The sequence below is a fragment of the Microcebus murinus genome, chromosome 18 (genome assembly GCF_040939455.1).
Source record: "Microcebus murinus isolate Inina chromosome 18, M.murinus_Inina_mat1.0, whole genome shotgun sequence".
NCBI classification, from domain to species: Eukaryota; Metazoa; Chordata; class Mammalia; order Primates; family Cheirogaleidae; genus Microcebus; species Microcebus murinus.
The window spans coordinates 15,854,861-15,876,153 of NC_134121.1; the positions used below are offsets into that span (position 1 = coordinate 15,854,861).

The following is a 21,293-nucleotide window of genomic DNA, read 5'->3' on the forward strand; positions in this document are numbered from 1 at the left end:
AACAGTGCTAAGAGGGACGTTCATAGCACTAAATGCCTACATCAAAAGACAGAAATATCACAAATGAACAACCTAATGTCGCACCTCAGGGAACTAGAAAAAAACCCAAAGCTAGCAGAATACAAGAAATAACAAAGATCAGAGCAGAACTAAATGAAATTAAAAGCAAAAAATAAAAATAAAAAAGGATCAATGAAACAAAAAGTTGGTTCTTCAAAAAGATAAACAAAATTGACAGGCCACTAGCTAGATTAACCAAGAAGAGAAGAGAGAGGATTCAAGTAAGTTCAATCAGAAATGAAAAAGGAGACACAACTGACACTACAGAAATATAAAAGATCATCCCAGACTACTATGAACACCTTTACACACACAAACTAGAAAATCTAGAGGAAATGGATAAATCTAGAAGAAAACACACAACCTCCTAACCTTGAAGCAGAAAGAAACAGAAATCCTGGACAGACCAATAATAAGTAGTGAGATTGAATCAGTAATAAAAAAAATCCTGGCCAAAAAAATGTCCAGCACCAGATAGATTCACAGCCAAATACCACCAGACCTACAAAGAAGAACTGGTACCTACCCTACTGAAACTGTTCCATAACATCAAGAAGGAGGGAATCCTCTCTAACTCATCCCACAAAGCCAGTATCACCCTGATACCAAAGCCAGGAAAGGACACAACAAAAAAAGAAAACTACAGACCAATATCCATTAAGAACACAGGTACAAAAATCCTCAACAAAATGCTAGCACACCAATTGTAATTGCACATCAAAAAGATAATTCACCACGATCAAGTGGGTTTCAACCTCAGGGATGTAAGGATGGTTCAACATATGCAAATCAATAAATGTGATTCACCACATAAAGAGAATTAAAAACAAAGACCATATAATCCTCTCGATAGATACAGAAAAAGCATTCAACAAAATCCAGCACCCTTTTATGATAAGAACGCTTAACAAAATAGGCATAGATGGGATTTACCTCAAAATGATAAGGCCATATACAACAAACCCACAGCCAACATCATACAGAATGAGGAAAAACTGAAAGCATTCCCACTTAGAACTGGAATCAGACAAGGTTGCCCTCTATTACCATTTCTATTCAACATTATGCTGGAATTCCTAGCCAGAGCAATCAGACAAGAGAAGGAAATAAAGGGCATCCAAATGGACGCAGAAGAGGTCAACCTGTCACTCTTTGCTGATGATATAATCTTATATCTAGAAAACCCCAAAGATGCTGCCAAGAGACTACTGGAATTGATAAATTCAGTAAAGTCTCAGGTTACAAAATCAATGTATGCTAATATTGATGTCTTTAACTAGGGATAGATTCAACTAATGTGTTGAGAGGAAATCCCAGCTATTTGGGTTCCAATCTCTCCCTTCTGACATAGACATAAACATCGTGGGGACCATTATTCTGTCACTACAGCTCTGACAGAAAATTGACAAGAAATAGAATATTATCTGCTATTGCAATTATAAGCCTACTGGGAAGAAATGAATAAAATTACAGTTACGTCAAGCTTCAACACAGAGTAGAAATGGACATACCAATCAGTTAAGAAATATGCTTCAGGCAAAATGAGCAGAAGAATACTTGGAAAGTAAGTAGATGAGATTTCCAGAGTCCACAGTCATAGAAACCTCAAAAAGCCAAAAATGAAAACTTAACAAAACCAGATTTAAAAAAAATAATAATAATAATATTCTTTCCAGGACACAGAAGGAGCTATCACAAACAAGGCCCAGGAAAGAAACAAAAAATCTACGGAAAATTGTTGCATGAAAATATAATGCAGGTCAAGGGCCAGAAGCGATAATTTAAGGCCCACATAATTAGAAAAGATTATAAAGCAGAATCCTTTGTCATTAAAAATAAAGAGGCCATGTGAGAAGGAATGTGGGTGACTTTAAGAAGACAAGAGAGGACCCCAGCCAAAAGCCAGAAAGGAAACAAGGACTTCAGCTATACAGCTGCAAGGAACTGGATTCTGCCAACACCCTGAATGAGTTTGGAAATGGATTCTTTCCCAGAGTCTCCAGTTAAGAACACAGCCCAGCCAACGCCTTGATTTTGGCCTTGTGATACCCTGAGTAGAGAACCTAGTCAAGCCCAGACTTCTGACCTCCAAAAGTTGGAATTAAGAAATGGGTGTTCTCAGCCACTAAGTTTCCAAAAATTTGTTATTCGGAAATAGAAAATTAATACAATGTGCTTTAGTCAAAGCCTGCATCTCTACTGAATCCAGTATCACTTCATATAACAATGATTTATCCATAATGGTGAAGAGATAAACTGGAATAATTTTTAGATGAAAGTTAAATGCATAAAATGAGTACACTAATACAAATCTATATATCTACATACACACATTTATGTTTATATGTATTTCTATTTTTAGGTAAATACATAAATAATGGGACAAAAGAAAAAGGAGGAGACGGCTACATCAGTTTCCTATTGCTGCTGTAACAAATTACTACAAACTTAGTGGCTGACTTAAAACAACACAAAAGTATTATCTTTTAGTTCTGGAGGTCAGAAGTCTATAATGAATCAGCAGGGCTGTGTTCTTTTTGGTGCCTCTAGAGTAGAATCTACTTCCTTGACTTTTCCAGCGTCTAGAAGATGCCTGCATTCTTTGGCTCATGGCCCCTTCTTCCATCTTCAAAGCAGCAAGGTAGAATCTTTCAGTCTCTCTCTCTGACTCTGACCTTCTGCTTCCCTTTTATAAGGACCTTTCTGATTACATTGAGCCCACCCAAACAATCCAAAATAATCTTTCCATTTCAAAATCTTTAATTTCATCAGATCTGCAAACTCCCTTTTGCCACATAAGGCAACATTCGCAGGTTTTGGTGTAGGACGTAGACATGGTTTGATGCCATTATTCTGTAGACCACAGGGACTATTATTAAAACTGCATTTTGTTGAATATTCTTCAGGGAGCAGAAAAATAAGACTTTTTATTTGAGAGGAAAAAGACTAATCAGGGATAGAAATTAAGGCAATGAAGTGATAGATCATTGAAAAAATTAAATTCAAGGTATTCTTCTTTGGATAGGTGTGGAGTATGTGTATGTGTGTTTGTGTGTGTATGTGTAGTGTGTGTGTTTTCAGATTTCTTTTTATTTCCACTGACTCTAAACTGGAGAAACATAAAGAAGATGAGCAATGAGGTTATATTCCAAAAGAGCAGACCCTAACAATGTAGCATAGTTATAAATGTAAATGTAAAGCTAGTGAGGGAACAAGTTAAATAAAAAGACAATCAGCAAGAAATAGTAAACGAATGTTATCAAGTGATGCCTAAAATCCAATTCAAGTATGACATCTATTCTATAATCCTCCTATACTCTCATCCCCGATATACGAAAACTTTATAACTGTTTTAACCACAAACAAATTAGCACTGGTGTTGCATTAGCACTGTCTTGGGGAAGTAGTAAGAAATAAATCTGCGTTAGGAATAGAATTAAGTCTGATCTAAAATTGCATGGAGACATGGTGATAAGAGGTGATTAAGGAGAAGATGGGAGCAGGGAATAATGAAAAAACGACAAACTTGAAGAAATAGAAACTTACATGGAATTTTCAGAAATATTAGGACAGGGAATGAATTTTCTTCAGATAGTGTGAGATAAGTTTTATATTATTTTATATGGATATTAGAGGAAAAGATGGCCTCAAATATGGACTAAGTGGATGTATTTGGGTTTCATAAGGAATAACTTATTTCATAAGGAATAAGAATAAGTAATTCTTATTTCATAAGAAATAACCAGAAATGCTTAATCTAGAAAGGAGAAAGTCTCATAGAGGTCAGAATATCTGAAGGGTTGTGATGTTAAGGAAAGATTAGATTTCTCTGAGGTCTCATGTAAGGTAGAAAAGTTTGCTTGATCTGAAACTTCAATGACACACTTTTTTGTGGTATTAATCCATATGTTTGATAAACATTTCATAAGGATATGGTAAAAGAGATTCAAGCATCAAATGTGCAGCTTAATTGTATAACCTTTAAAGGTCCTTTCCAACCCTGATACTTATGGATATATAATTAATTTATACATAAATTATATATATATAATTTTTATATATATAATAACTCTAAGTTATTCCCATGGACAAAGGACTAGATTATATAAGTATTCTTTTAGTTTAAAATATGTGTCATGCTCACTTAAATATAGGCTAAAATAATAAAAATTGAATTACCATTTCATACACATTAGATTAGCAAAAATTACAGTCTCCTATCTGTTGGTGAAAATGTGAGGATAAATAACTATAAACCACTCTAGAAATCAATCTGTCAATATCTAATAAAATGGGAAATATACACCCCCTACTTACCAGCAATTCCATTTCTAGGTATGTACCCTAGTGAAACACTTATGTGTATATAAAAGAAGCCATGAACTAAGATACTTATTGCAATATTGCTTGTTAAAAAATGAACCTAATTGCTAGCAAACATATAAAAAAGTGCCCAACATCTCTAATCAGGGAAATGCAAATCAAAACTACAATGAGATATCACCTAACTCCAGTGAGAATGGCCCTTATCAAAAAGTCCCAAAATAACAAATGCTGGTATGGATGTGGAGAGATTGGAATACTCTTACACTGCTGGTGGGTCTGCAAATTAGTACAACCCCTGTGGAACGTAATCTGGAGATACCTCAAAGAGCTAAAAATAGAAATACCATTTGATCCAGCAATCCCACTACTAGGCATCTATCCAAAAGGAAAAAAGCATTCTACAACAAAGACATCTGCACTCAAATGTTTATAACAGCACAATTCACAATTGCAAGGATGTAGAGGCAATCCAAGTGCCCATCAATACATGAGTGGATTAATAAAATGTGGTATATGTATACTATGGAATACTACTCAACTACAAAAAAAAATGGTGATCTAGCACCTCTAATATTATCTTGGATAGAGACTGAGCCCATCCTCTGAAGTGAGGTATCACAAGGAGGGAAAAACATGCACACATGTACTCTCCATCAAACTGGTACTAACTGACCAACATTAAGGTGTTCACATAGTAGTAATACTCATTGGGTGCTGGTGGCAGGCAGGGTAAACCCACAACTAATGGAAGCGGAACACACTGTATGGGAAAGGAACATGCTTATAGCCCTGGCATGGGCAGTGCAAACGCATTACATGTAACCAAAATGTTTGTACCCCCATAATATCCTGAATAAATAAATAAAAGAACCTAAAACAACTTAAATGTTACTAATAGGAATATGAATATACAAATTGTGATATGTTCCCAAAATAAATAATATATAATGCTCACCACTTCCCACAGATGTTGGTCTACCCCCCCGACACGCATTGTACAGAAGAAGGGCATACCTTCAACCCTTGCTAGGGAGAGGCAAAGATATAAAATGCAACCAAAATGTTTGTACTCTCATATTTTCTTGAAATAAGTAAATAAATAAATAAAAATAATATACAGCCATGAAAATTAAGTAGATCTGCATCAATCACCATTGCTAAATCTCAGAAACATAATTTTCACTAGGTGAAAATGCAAGCTGTCTATTTTTAAAGCACATAAAACAATCAGATATAATTTATATATATAAATTTATGGAATCAGATGTATATTACAAAATTATAAAAGCATGGAGAGGAAAGATACTATTAATAGAATGGTTATCTCCAGAGAAGTTATCTCTAAAGTAGATGGGGACTTCAAATATATCTATGATGTGAGTATGTGGATATTTATTATATTTTCTTCTATGTGTTTGGATTATTTGATAATTTAGATTATATTATTAAACATTATTTATTTTAAACAATGGAAAGAAATAAGCATTGAATCTCTACTTCTTATAAAAGTGAGAGCTTCTCCACTCCTCTTCATTCTAGATAAAATCAAATTCTGGAAACATTCTACAAAACTCTTCACCTCCCCTCCCTTTCAAATGTTAATTTAGAAAACAGATTAACTATAAGGTATTTACTAATATTAGTTAAAATTCTTAACAAATGTTCTTTCAGAGTATTTAAAATATGATTTAAAAAATAAAATATGATTTAAGTTATATCAAAATTGCAACTGGATTTAGTGTAATATAGTAGAACATTAGATTGAAAATAAGGAGAATTGGATTCTAGATCTACTTCTGCTGCTAACTAGCTTTGTGATTTCAGTCAAGTCTATTTTTATTATTTGTCCCATTTTCTCTCTTACCTCAGGAGTTGGGTTAGATTAGTTGGGTTAGAAAAGACTCTTGTCTTTTCAATTTTAACATTATGAATCAGAAGAATACTACCATAAATAACCAAATACTTACTTCATGCCAATTAATGACAAACCAAAGAACTGAAGGAAATTCTACTAAGTCATAATCTGCTTTTATAAAATTTTTATTTTTTCTTTGTTTTTTCCTAGGTATTCCTATTGACATCAAACCTATTGTCCAAATAGTATTTCTGAAGTATTTTTGAAGCATTATACATACCTAATAATTCAAAAAGAAGTACAGTTTTCTGTGCATGTTCATGCCAATACTTCATACTTTCAATAACTGCAGAAATAATTCTTAAAGAATTATCTTTTTCCTTAAACTGTAATTGATAAAATGAGGCTTCCTTTTGAAGAAATAAAAATATAGCATTAGAAAAATCTTTCATTTTTTTCACCTACTTTTTTATCTTCTATGTAAAGATTCTAGGTCCTTATAACAGACAAATGTGTAAAAAGAACTATTAAACATTTTGGTACAGTTACTTCCCTAAATTAAAGCCATCATTAAGTACATCATAGGAGGAGAAACCAGAAGAAACCAGAAACCACTTGAAGACAACCAAGAAGAGAATTATTTATATGGGCATTCATTCACTTATTTGTTTGTTCATTCACTGAATATTTTTAAAGCACCATGTGCCATATCCTGTGAGAAACACAGATAAGGCAATTCCTTTCCTTAATAAACTCACACTCTAGGGGAGGAGCTAGACTCATTCATTCATTCATTTGTTCGTTCATTTCAGGCACCTACTATGTGCCAAACAGCTATTAAGGAAACAACAGTGAACAAAATAGGCAAGATCTCTGTCCTCACAGATTTTACAGTCTAATGGAGGATTCACAAAATTATATATATATATATATATTAGAATATCAGTAATTGATAAATTCATGCATTAAAAAAAACACAAAGTAAAAGGAGAAAGAGAGATTCGGGTTATTATTTTAAATGAGTTGTTGAGTGAGGACAGAGGGAACAGCAAGTATAAAGGCCCTGAGACTGAAATGTGCTTGTCATTTTTGAAGGTCAACTAAGAATACAGTGTGTTAAGATATTAATTTTCAAGGAAAGGGGGACACTTTCCTTTGTGACAGTGAGGGTCGTGAAGAACACCTAATGGGATATTTTGTTCAAAATACAATTACATTCCTCCCTCCTCCTCATCCTAACCAAGATTCTAATATGCCTCCTGTTGAGAATTATGGCTATAGTGAACCACTGTTATTAAGATGACTACATCATATCATTCTTGTGTACAAGGAAACATAAGGTTGAGCACCACTATGAAATGTGATGCATTTGTCATATTTCCAAAAGGAAAAAAAACCCAGAATTTATCTTGATGACTCTTTCAGACATATGGGCGAAACAAACACAGGGTACTTAAGCATGCCAAAACTAACAACTGTAAGACGCTGTTACCATTCCTAGGCTGAAAGGTCAAGGAAAGGAAATAAAAGTATCAAGCTTGTAAAAGCTGTACTCATGGAGGGGCTATGGCATGCAGTGACATAGCCTCTGCTAGTGACAAAATATTTAAGGAGGGAGAGAATAGAGAAAACCCAACCTCTCCTCCCACCCTTTGATGTCCAACCAGTGACTCCCATTGACTGATCTCTAGCAGAAGTCAGCAAGTAGGAATTCAAGGATGATGCACTATGTAAGATGATTCAGCCTTCTACAACACAGGGAAGGACAAGTGAAGAATCTATTGGCCTAGGGGATACGGGAGGGGACATAAAAGATAACCAGCACTCGAGGAGACATAAAAAATAGCCAGCACATGTTAACATATATTAAAACATTTACCTTCAGAGTGTTTTCTTCTGGAATATCATCCAACATTTTTTTCTTAAATTGATTTTGTTGAAAATTGGGCTTAAATGCCTGTATAGCACTGTTTTTGTTTAGATCTCTTATTGTGGAGCCAGATATTTTTGATGAATGTGCTTGTCTAAGGACTTCAGTTTCTCTGTGATGAGACAGGTTAGGAGGTTCAGATATTCTTAATTGTTTCTGTTGCTGAACTCCCAAACTCATTGAACAAGAATTTCTTCCACCACTTGCAACTAGGTTTGTTCTTTGACATTGAGGCCTGAAGTCATTTTTACCCCAAGTTTTCGAGCTGGTATTTTTGTTGCCATCTTTGTAGCTGCAATAGCATAAAAAATAGTGTTTGTTTCTATATACTTTTTCTTAATTAAAAAGAATAATTAATAATGGAAATTTTCATTTATATGGGAGTAATTTATGGTATAGACACTACTTTGTAACTACTAACTAGTTAGAAATTCCAAATATTTCCATGTGTATTGTCCCATATGTATATATAAAAAAAGAAATTCCAAATACATCACAAAAACCCTACAGTATATTACCTCTCTTTACAGGTAAGGAGACTGAGCCTTAGTGAGGAAGTAACTTACCCAAAGTCATAGAGCAAATTACTGACAAGTCTAGAACTCAGAAAATGCTAGTCTCCCAACTTAGAGTCCAGGGCTGCAAAGTATATATATATATTTTTTTTTTTTTTTTTTTTTTTGAGACAGAGTCTCACTTTGTTGCCTAGGCTAGAGTGAGTGCCGTGGCGTCAGCCTAGCTCACAGCAACCTCAGACTCCTGGGCTCAAGCGATCCTTCTGTCTCAGCCTCCCGAGTAGCTGGGACTACAGGCATGCGCCACCATGCCCGGCTAATTTTTTTCTATATATATTAGTTGGCCAATTAGTTTCTTTCTATTTATAGTAGAGACGGGGTCTCGCTCTTGCTCAGGCTGGTTTTGAACTCCCGACCTCGAGCAATCCGCCCGCCTCGGCCTCCCAGAGAGCTAGGATTACAGGCGTGAGCCACCGCGCCCGGCCTGCAAAGTATATTTTTAAACAGCATCAGCCTTCATGTGACAGTGGCTATATCCAAGTGGTAAGATTTTGAGGATGTTTGCTTACTCCTTTTACATTTATTTTTAAATTTTCTACAAAGTAAAATTTTTAAAAGTTTAATTGTAGTTTGTCAGTAATTTTAAATAACAAGGAGAATAATTATAGGCAAGGTAGATAGCTATTTGATTAGAAATTTTGTGCTTTTATTATGTAGCTTTAGAAGCCCTACTAATGAATCTGTTACTAGCAGCATTAATCTAAGTATGTGATATCAGCTGACCAGAACATGATGTTAATGAGGCCAAAATCAAAAACATAATTTCTGAACAGGCTAGCTAGAGTTTCATAGCAAAAAATTAGTCCAAGTCACAAATTCTCAATTCTCAACTTTCCTGGAAAATCACACATATCACTAGAGGACAAGCAATACAATCCATCCCCTGTTTCGGGAAACAATCCAAAAAGAGATCTAGGTTCACTAGTGACTAGGAACAAATCTACATTTTATGGGGCCTACCGATTATATAATTTGAGGAGACCTGTTAAGGAAATTAGGTACAAAATTAGGTGTGAAACTAGTGAGAAAAGAAATCACAATTACAAATTTTTAAGTTGTAGCATTATTAGAATTATTATTAAACTGTGTGATTCACCTCTACAAAACTTTTTCCTACATCACTAATTGCCTTTTCATATAACAATTTTTTCATTTTTTATTTTTATTTTTTTTAAAATGGGGTGTCACTATGTTATCCAGGCTAGCCTCAAACTCCTGGGCTCAAGGGATCTTCTCACTTCAGCCTCCTAAATAGCTGGGACTAGAGGTACATGCCACCACACCTAACAATATTGAATTTTATTTTCAATAAAGAGAACACAAACACAATTTTGTCTTTCCTCTCTCATGGCTGTAGAAATTACTTTTATTACTTATGATCTAGAAAAACTTCTCTAAACTTTACGGCTCCTTATTGGTAACAGCACATCTGAAACTTCCTTAAATATTTTTACTAAGAAGATATTAGTACCCCGAGGACTAGCCCTGAAGAATACAGTACTTTTATCTCACTGGGCGTGTCCCCTCTACAGATGCACCTCAGAAGCCAAGCACACTTGGCTAGGTTCTCAACACCCCAAGCAGACCATGAAAGACTAACTTGTAGTGGCTCTGGAGTAGGGCAGGGAGAGTATTTTCCTCAAATCCTTCCACTTGAGGAAAAGATAGGTTCAGATGTTCAGCAAGGAACCAGATGGATGTGAAGTGAGAACTGGCCACTCATCAACCAGGCCTGTAGTCCCAAGGATATAGTGGGTGAGCCCAGAATAAGACAGAACTTCACAAGGCCTACACTCTGTACAAGCTGCTGCTTTCTTCTCTGGCTCATGGATGAAGACATGACTCTGAGGAGACAATGCAAACGATTGCCAGAGTGCTTAAGCATCATTAATTTCATGGTAAATTCTCCTCTGCTAATGAAAACTCCCAGACTTTAACAGTCTGATTAGATTATATTCAATTACAGTTCAAAGAAGTAGGAAAACAAGTAATATCTCCTTCAGTTGCCATAAAATATCATGAAGAGTCAAAGATTGATGTATGGGTATCCTTTTTTAGAAATAACATTTTTAAAGTTTATACTATAACCTTTATAATACCTATTGTTATAACATTCTTTATGAGAATAAAAGTAACATCTAAAAATTGTAAAACCCTGAAAACTGTTGGACATAATCAATTATGGGAGTAGTGAGACTGTAAAGACCTTGGAGAGAAGTTAGAAAAATAGCTTTCCCTGGAAAATCCAGAACATCTAAAACAAGGGAAACTATTGGAACGGAGATGCAAACTGACACAAAATAGAAGACAACATGGTAATTATAAGAAAAAGAAACTAAAATTCTCTTCTCCCTCATTAAATGCCTGTGGGGACATGGGAACCTCTGGTTTAAGAGTATTTAAGCTAAGGCTGTCCAGAAATTACCAAGGAGCTTAAAGATATTAATAGATTATAACTACAAGAAATGCTAAAAGGAGTTCTTCAAGTTGAAACAAAGAGATGCTAAACGGCAAAACAAGAGTGTAAGAAAGTAAGAAATTCATTGCAAAGGTAAATTAAAGACAAAAACAATACTGTATTAGTGGGTGGGTAAATCACTTTTAAGTATAAAACTAACACAAAAGTATTAAAGATTTATGGTAATGAGTGTACAATATAAACAGATGTAAAGTATGACAGCAATAGCATACAAGGTGGAGAAAGGAAAAGTGAAAGTGTAGAGTTCTTATATTCAAGTGAATTAAAGTTATTATCAACTTAAAACAGATTGATATGACAATAAGATACTGTGTGTAAGCCCCCTGGTAACCACAAAGCAAATACCTATAGAAGTTACTAAGAGAGAGAGAGAGGCAGAGAGAGATAGAGAACAGAGACAAACTTTGTATTAATAATTTAAAAACAAAACAAAACAACAAAACACAAAGGAAGACAGCAAGAAAGAAAAATAGGGACAAAGGAATTACAAGAAAAACAGTTAACAAAATGGCAGTAGTAAATCCTTTCCTATCAATAATTACTTTAAATGTAAATGGTTTAAACCCCCTAGTGAAAATACAGGCTATCTCGGAGATACTGCACATTCGGTTCCACTGCAATAAAGCAAATGTCACAATAAAGTGAGTCATATGAATTTTTTGGTTTCCCAGTGCAACAGCATTACGTATTTTAAAAATCTACATATCTTAATTTAAAAATACTTTATTGCTAAAAATGCTAATGATAATCTGAGTTTTCAATGAATCATAATCTTTTTGTGGTGAAGGGTATTGCCTCAATGTTGATGGCTGCCGACTCATCAGTGTGGCGGTTACTGAAGGTTGGGGTGGCTGTGGCAATTTCTTCAAATCAAATAACAATGAAGTTTGCCACATCAATCTCTTACAAAAGATTTCTGAGTACCATGTGATGCCATTTGATAGCATTTTACCCACAGCAGAACTTTCAACATGGGAGTCAATCCTCTCAAACTCTGCCACCACATTATCAACTAAGTTTATATAATATTATAAATTCTTTGTTGTCATTTCAATAATCTTCACAGCATCCTCACCAGGAATAGATTCCATCTTAAGAAACCCCTTTCCTTGCTCATCCATAAAAAGCAACTTCTCATCCATTCAAGTATGATCACAAGATTGCAGCAATTTAGTCACATCTACAAGCTAAATTTCTAATTCTAGTTTCCTTACTATTTCCACCACATCTACAGAGACTTCCTCCACTGAAGCCTTGAACTTCTCAAAGTCATCCATTAGGTCTGGAATCAACTTCTTCCAAACTCCTATTAATGCCGATATTTTGACCCCCTCCCATAAATCACAAATGTCCTTAATGATGTCAAGAATGGTGAATTCTATCCAGAGGTTTTCAATTGACTTTGCCAAGATCCATCAAAGGAATCACTATCTATGGCATATATAGCCTTATGTATTTCTTAAATAGTAAAACTTGATGGTCAAAATGACTCCATGATGTATGGGCTGCAGAATGAATGTTGTGTTAGTAGGCATGAAAACAACATTAATCTCCTTGTATATCTCCATCAGAGCTCTTGGGTGACTAGATACATTGGCAATGAGCAATAATATTATGAAAGGAATATGTTTTCTGAGCAGTAATGGGCTTAAAATATTCAGTAAACCAAGCTTTAAACAGAAGTGCTGTCATCTAGGCTTTGTTGTTCTATTTACAAAACACAGACAGAGTAGATTGATTTAGTATAACTCTTAAGGTCTCTAGGATTTTTTAAATGGTAAATGAGCACTGGCTTCAACTTAAAGTCACCAGTTGCATTAGCTCCTAACAAGAGAGTCAGCCTGTCCTTTCAAGCCAATCACTGACTTCTCTCTATCTATGAAAGTCCTAGATTGCATCTTCTTCCAATAGAAGGCTGTTTTGCCTACACTGAAAATCTATTATTTAGTGTAGACACCTTCATCAATGATCTTAGCTAGATCTTCCAGATAACCTGCTGCAGCTACTACATCAGCACTTGCTACTTCACTTTGAATTTTTATTTTATGAAAATGGCTTCTTTCCTTAAACTTCATGAATAAACCTCTACTAGCTTCAAACATCTCTCCTGCAGTTTTCTCACCTCTCTCAGCATTCACAGAATTGAAGAGAGTTGGGGCTTTGTTCTGGATCAGGCTTTGGCTTAAGGGAATATTGTAGCTGGTTTGATCTTCTATTCAGACCACTAAAACTTTCTCCATTATCAGAAATAAGGCTGTTTCACTTTCCTACCATTTGTGTGTTCACTGGAGTAGCACTTTAATTTTCTTCAAGAACTTTTCCTTTGTATTCACAACTTGGCTAACTGTCTGCCACAAGAGCCTAATTTTTGGCCTATCTTGGCTTTCACCATGCCTTCCTCAGTAAGCTTGACATTTCTAGTTTTTTATTTAAAGTGAGAGAAATGCAACTCTTCCTTTTCCTGAACACTTAGAGGCCACTGTAGGGTTATTAATTAGCCTAATTTTAATGTTGTTGTGTCTTAGGGAATAAGGAGGCCTGAAGAGAGGGGGAAAGACAACAAAATGGCTGGTCAGTGCAATAGTCAGAACATACATAACATTTATCAATTAAAGTTGCCATCTCTTATGGGCATGGTTTGTGGTGCTTCAAAACTCACAATAATAACATCAAAGATCACTGCCCACAGACTAACATAACAGATATAATAATGAAAAAGTCTAAAATATTTCAAGAAATTACCAAAATGGGACACACAGACATGAAATGAGCACATGCTGTTGGAAAAGTGGCACCAATAGATGTGCTCAATGTTGTCACAAACCTTTAATTTGTAAAAAAGGCAAAATCTGTGAAGGGCAGTAAAGCAAAGTACAATAAAACAAGGTATGTCTGTATATAGAGTAGCTGAGTGTATGAAAGACCAAGATCCAACTATATGCTGTATATAATAAACTCACTTTAAATTCAAATTAACTTTAAAAAGACACTCATAACTGAAAGTGAAAGGATGTAAAAAGATACTTCATGGAAATGGCAACAAAAAAAATAGGGTGGCTAAATTTAGGTCAGATGAAATAGATTTTAAGTCAAAAATGGTCTCTAACAACAAAGGTCATTATATAATGATAAAAGAGTAAATTAAATAAGAATATCCAATAATTCTTAATATATATGCATCCATCAGAACACCTAAGTATATAAACCAAATACTGACAGATCTTAAAAGGAGAAATTGACAGGATGCAATAGAAGAAAACTTCAAAACTCCACTTTTAATAATGGATAAAACATCCAGACAGAAAATCAATAAACAGTGGACTTGAACACTATAGATCAAATGGACCCAAAGCACACATACAGAAGTTAGTACCCAACTCGAGCACACACGAAACACTCTCCAGGATAGACCACATGCTAAGTCACAAAATCAAACTTAACAAGTTTAAAAAGATTGAAATCATACCAGGTATCTTTTCTGACCACAATGACATAAAACTAGAAATCAATAACAGCTAGAAATTTGGAAAATTCACAAATACGTGGAAACTAAACACCACACTCTTGAACAACCATTGGATCAAGGAGGGATAAAAACAGAAATTTAAAAAATCTTGAGAGAAATAAAAACAAAACACAGCATATCAAAACTTATGGGAAAATAAAAGCAGTACTAAGGGAACTTTATAGCAATAAATCCCTACATTAAATAAAAAGAAAGATTTCAAATAAACATCCTAACTTTACATCTAAAAGAAATAAAAAAAGAACAAACTAAGCCTGAAGCAGAAGGGAAAAAATGAGATTGAAGCAGAAAGAGAGAGTAGAAAAAAAATCAGCAAAACTAAGAACTGATTTTTTGAAAGATAAAACTGGCAAACCCTTACCTAGACTAAGAAAAGAAAAGAGAAGGCTCAAATAAATAAATCAGACTTGATCAAATTAAAAAGCTTCTGCACAACCAAAGAAACTATCATAAGAGCAAACAGACAACCTACAGAATGGGAGAAAATTTTTACATTCTACACATCTGATGAAGGGCTAATAACTAGAATCTATTTAGAACTCAGGAAAACCAGCAAGAAAAAAATCAAACAACCCTATTAAAAAGTGGGCAAAGGACATGAACAGAAACTTTTCAAAAGAAGACAGAATAATGGCCAAGAAACATGAAAAAAATGCTCAACATCTCTAATCATTAGAGAAATGCAAATCAAAACCACAATGAGATATCACTTATCTCTAGTGAGAATGGCCTTTATCAAAATATAAGATCTTTAATAAAAATGAGGGTAATATTAACTTCACATGGCTGTTGTAAGAATTAAAATATATCAAAGTACTTGCTGGGCACAGTGGCTCACGCCTGTAATCCTAGGACTCTGGGAGGCCGAGGTGGGAGTATCACTCAAGATTAGGAGTTCAAAACCAGCCTGAGCAAGAGCAAGACCCCATCTCTACTAAAAATACATAGAAAAAATTAGCCAGGCATGGTGGTGCATGCCTGTAGTCCTAGCTACTCCGGAGGCTGAGGCAGGATCACTTGAGCCCAGGAGTCTGAGGTTGCTGTGAGCTAGGCTGACGCCATCCCACTCTAGCCAGGGCAACAGAGTGAGACTCTGTCTCAAAAATAGAGAAAAAAAGAAAATATATCAAAGTACTTAACAATGACTGATATTTGTTTGGTGTTGTTTTTCCAGTACTGTGTTTCCAAAATTACTTCCTTCAATATTGTCACTTATCAAAGGATACTAAAATTCAACCTAAAATATAATCCATGCCCTTTTTCTATTTACTGTTTCATACTCAAACATTAAACTTAGATCCTTATTGCAAGTACCCTCACCATCTCCCTGACAGTCCTCCTCATTTCTTGAGCCCCTACCACTGCAGATGTATATGCATCTCAGCTTCCATTTTTGTTTCTTATTTTGTTGTTACCTTACAGCTGACTCTCTCAGGAGGTAAGACTGAGAGTTCTGTTTGGTTCTCAATTTCTAAATATATCCACCATTAAGATACAATGATTTCTGTCTCTTTATCTATTATCAATTAGATCATTAATGACCCATAAGAAAAATCATAAATTCATAACAAATATTAGCAGAAATTTCATTATAATATGAAGAATTCTTTTGAAACATAATCACTACCAAATTTACCTATTTTTAAAGTTTAATATGCATGTTCTCTTAACTTCTTTTACAAAATGTAGCTAATATTGCTATAGTTAGTTATATAGAAATTTTCTAAATGTAATTCTGTCAAACAAAGGAGGAAGAGATAAAGGGATAGATTGAGAAGATGATAGGGTAAAAAGAAGGAATAGAAGAAAAAAGAAATTTTAAGTAGACTCACCTCCAACCACACTGGTTTCGTTCAGTACTTGATTGAATAGAGTTAGACATAGAATCTTGACTTTTCAAAGGGCGAGAAACTGAATGTGGTGTTTGCCTTTCAAGGAAATATGTCTTGTTAAATATTAGTAGTTTATTTTCAAACTGAGAAATGTGAAATATACATACACGAACAAAAACAGTCAGTAACAGACACACATACATTTATTGGTTTATGTTTTTCCACATACCCTGTGTTCATTGTTTTCGTTAAAGGAGCCAACTCTGGATTCATAGCTTCCCAGGCCCAATCTCAAAAGATATAAGTAATATAAATAAAAGTAAGACAGGTAGTATTTTTCAAAATAATTACTTCATACTTACTCAATTTGAGGGATTTAAAATCTTGAAGAAGAAAAACCTTGAAGATACGGACTTATTCTTCAATAGCACTTTGTTGCAGAGTTTGTTAGAGCCAGCCTTACTAATTTTATAGATGTCATTCTTCCCCATTGTATTTTAAGCAAACGATTTAACCTGTATCTTTGCCACAATCAATCCTAGTATATTATCTTATGCTTTGTAACATAAATTAAATCTAATTCAATGTTTCTTGAATTTGTTTTATCCCACCCCAAGGAAAGAAATATATCAGAGCCCAGAATATATACATGCATGGCATGTATGTTAGAGAGAGATAAAGGGGAAGAGAACGTAAAATTTGACCATCTAATCTTATACTTACTGTGTGTGATATACTCTGATACAGTCATCTTTCACTTAACAATGAGGATACACTCTGAGAAATTCATTGTTAGGCAATTTTTTGTTGTGCTTAACAATGGGGATACACTCTGAGAAATACATTGTTAGATTTCTTTGTTGTGCAAACATCATCTGTACAACATGTTACTGCATTTAATACTGTAAGCAACTGTAACACAATGGTATTTGTGTATCTAAATATATCAAAAATAGAAAAAGACAGTCATCCCAAGAGTGAACTCTAATGTAAACTAGACTCTGGCTGATATGATGTCAATGTAGTGTTAAATCAAATTTAGACCTCAGCAGACCAACCCAAAATGGACTCACTCATGCCAAGGTTCCACAACATCAAACTGAAACTTAAACTGTTTAGTTGTAAGATCTGACTTTCTGAGAAATCAGAAGAGATGACAGCCAAATCCCCAAATAAGCCAGTTTTATTTAGCATGATAAGGAAGCCCCCTCTGCTGTAACCCAAACAAGAAAAAGTAACCTGAAGTAACCTGATGTTAACCAATCTGCTTTTTGCACTACATTGTTTCCTTATTTCTGCTCAAGCTATCCATGTCCCAGCTTAGTACCTTTCTATTTTATAAATGGGATACTGCACAATTAATGAGTTGCAAATAAAAGTCAATTCAATCATTTTTAAAAAATCAGTTGTATCCCAGCCTGACTAATTGGAAAAACACTGATGTAGTCCTATCCCTTACTCCATACAAGAATCTTATCATACATATGACAAATAGTAATCCTGGTCAGAGCTTGAAGAGTTCAGTACTTCAGGAGGACACATTTCCTTATTAAGTAGCTCAAACTGTTATTTTTCAAGGTCAGCATTCAGGCTACTTATAAAAATATTTTAAATGGTGGAAAATTGTTTAAATGATGGAACAGGACCAGATAAACACCCACTTCTACATATCCATGTGAATTTCTAATTTTTTATCTATAAAAATGGAAATAATATGAACTTCATACCTAAAATTTCTCAAGTATAGAAGAAAACAAAATATTTAATAATTATAGATTTAGAAATATATTAAGGTCTTTGGGAACACACTGTATAAAATTAGAAAGTATTACTATATATAAAGATATTTTAAAATTCTAGTTATATAAGATCCTATTAATGCTTTTTTAAGTGTGCCCCAAAATGTAAATGTATATAACCAGCATGTACCAAGCATATTTCAGAATGTCTGCCTGCCCACACCTTTGTCCAGAGGGAAATAAAAAGTCAGCAAACATTAACACCCTCCAGCACCTACTACCACAGCTAATTGGTTCAGAGGAAAGAGGCATAAGCATAACGCTAAGCCAGGATTTTAGTGGCCTCAGTTAAAAGATGAGCTAAACCAGAGGCTCCCTGTCTCTAGGATTTGAATAGATACAGAGGGCAGTCTATCAATGACTTCTGAGAACTAGAACTAAAAGGTTATGCAAAGGCAACTTAATTCATATGCTAGTTAAAGCTATAAGGAAGTCAACTGGATAAGAGAGTGTCTTAGTCCATCTGGGCTATTATAACAAAATATCTTAGACTGGGTAACTTAAAAAGAGAAATTTATTTCTCACGGTTCTGGAAGGTGAGAAATCTCAATCAAGGCACCAACAGATTCAGTATCTGGTGAAGGCTTGCTCTCTGCTTCATTGATGGTGCTTCCTACTATGTCCTCACATGAGAGAAACATGGAACATCTCCTTCACACCTCTTTTATAAAGTCACTAATTCCATTCATGAGGGCTCTTCCCTCATGACTTAAGGACCACCCTAAAGACCCCACCTCTTAATACTATTCACATTGGCTATTAAATTTCAAAATATGAATGTTAGGCTAGAGATTGGGAAGGACACATTCAGACCATAGCAAAGAGTAAAGAGGCAACAAATGAAAAAAGTAAAAATGCCATGAGAATAGAAAAAAGACTAGGGCCAAATACCAGAAATTCCTGAGCTTTTGAACTTCCTAAAGTCTATCTTTTTTTCATTTTCCCTGTGTTCCCATGCATACTTATCCCTGTTCCTGAGGTGACTCAACTTTTCCCATTTTTTACCACCAAATATGTAATATCTATATGTGTTTTGAAAAAGAAAAAAATTTTCCATGCTGTAGGTTACCATGTCATTAGAACAAAGGCTCGGCCGGGCGCTGTGGCTCACGCCTGTAATCCTAGCTCTTGGGAGGCCGAGGCGGGCGGATTGCTCAAGGTCAGGAGTTCAAAACCAGCCTGAGCAAGAGCGAGACCCCGTCTCTACTATAAATAGAAAGAAATTAATTGGCCAACTGATATATATATAAAAAAAAATTAGCCGGGCATGGTGGCGCATGCCTGTAGTCCCAGCTACCCGGGAGGCTGAGGCAGAAGGATCACTCGAGCCCAGGAGTTTGAGGTTGCTGTGAGCTAGGTTGACGCCACGGCACTCACTCTAGCCTGGGCAATAAAGCGAGACTCTGTCTCAAAAAAAAAAAAAAAAAAAAAAAAAAGAACAAAGGCTCTAGACCTAGGATAATCCATTTAAATGCTAAGCCACTTTTGTAGACAAGGAAACTCAAATTCTTGAACTAGAATATTCAGAAAGAGCCAAGTAATTTCTATATGTGGATAGTAGAAAAATAAAAAAAATACTTTCTATTTTCCTTATAATAAAATAAAATTGGTAATTTTCTGTAATCCTAGTTTTTATGTCCTGAAAATTTTCACCTTACTCATTTTCTTACCTGTTGGTAGAGAAGGGAAATCATAACTGTCAGAAGTAGTACTGATACTTGGATCATTTTTAAGTGGATTAGAAGTTAATGGCTGTCTGTTCCTCTTTTTCTGATTGAACAATGGTACAGGCAAACAGCCTAAATTGAATATACCAATATATCAGTATATAACAGGCAAATAACCAGATCCAGTTATAAAATAATTACTATATAATACACAACTTAAATTTGTCTACTTCTGTATGTTAATATGATTATGGATATATTTCTATATCCATGAATTGGTTTCTGCATTCTCTTTAAGGTCCTGAATACCCTCATTTGTTTCTCCAAAAGTCCTTTCTTATTTTACCTTAACATTTTTTTAATTCCTTGTTTGGAAGTAATTCTCATCTCCTCCCTCATCCCCCAACCCTTTCCAAATCCCCTTTTTGTTTTCCTTATTTCCCTCCAGAGCTTGCCAATTAAGATATCCACTGGAGGGGACACTTGGTTACAACAGAGGTGATAAAGAAACAAACTTTGAACCATGCTATCCAAAACCCTAACCACTGTTTGGACTATGGTAGCATACCCTTTCAGGCTATGGCTCTCAAAGTTTAATTCGAGTAAGATTTATCTGGGATTCTGCTTAAAATACAAGTTTCTAGATCACACTCTCATAGGTTTTACTTCAACAGATTTGTCCTGGAACCCAAAACTGCAATTTTAACAAGCATCTCAGATATCTGCAATAATATTTTCTGTGGATCATTTTGAGAATGCCTTAAAAAATGACAATATCCAATCCAAATGAGAATAAATACTCCAATTCCTCCAGATGGCAAATTTAGGATCTCAAGTCAGGCCAAAAATCACAATGTATAAACTTTAAAACTTAGTAGGGAACTCAAAGTGTAAAGAGGTCCAAAAGACTTGCCCACTGCTACAGAGCAAGTCAGTGGAAGAGAACCTTTAGGATCCAAGCTTCCTAAATTTCAGTTCAGATCTCTTGCCACTATATCATTCTCTAACTGGTCCATCATCACTTGTACTGTAGGAGAATACAGACTCTGTGAAAACTCTCTGGAAAGACTGGTAGAATTATGTGGGCTCTCGAGTCAGACTGCCTGGGTTTGAACTATGACTTCAAAGTAGGTTTGAATTACAACTTCAGAGTATAAACTTGGGCAATTTCCTTAAACTCTGTGCCAATAGAACAGATAGACATGATAACATATGATTAAAACCATGGACTCTGCAGCCAGATT

General features: G+C 34.9%; 1 protein-coding gene across 1 annotated transcript in view; it reads right to left on the bottom strand.

Moving 5' to 3' along the window:
* SPATA22 (spermatogenesis associated 22) overlaps positions 1–21,293 on the bottom strand; it is a 36,184-nt gene that overhangs the window by 11,305 nt on the left and 3,586 nt on the right. Inside the window, exons 4-8 of the mRNA XM_075993899.1 lie at positions 20,053–20,181; positions 16,813–16,873; positions 16,584–16,679; positions 8,121–8,463; positions 6,522–6,651 (exon numbers count right to left, since the gene is read on the bottom strand). Coding sequence (XP_075850014.1) covers positions 6,522–6,651; positions 8,121–8,463; positions 16,584–16,679; positions 16,813–16,873; positions 20,053–20,181 — 759 coding nt within the window. The remainder of the gene's footprint in view (positions 1–6,521; positions 6,652–8,120; positions 8,464–16,583; positions 16,680–16,812; positions 16,874–20,052; positions 20,182–21,293) is intronic.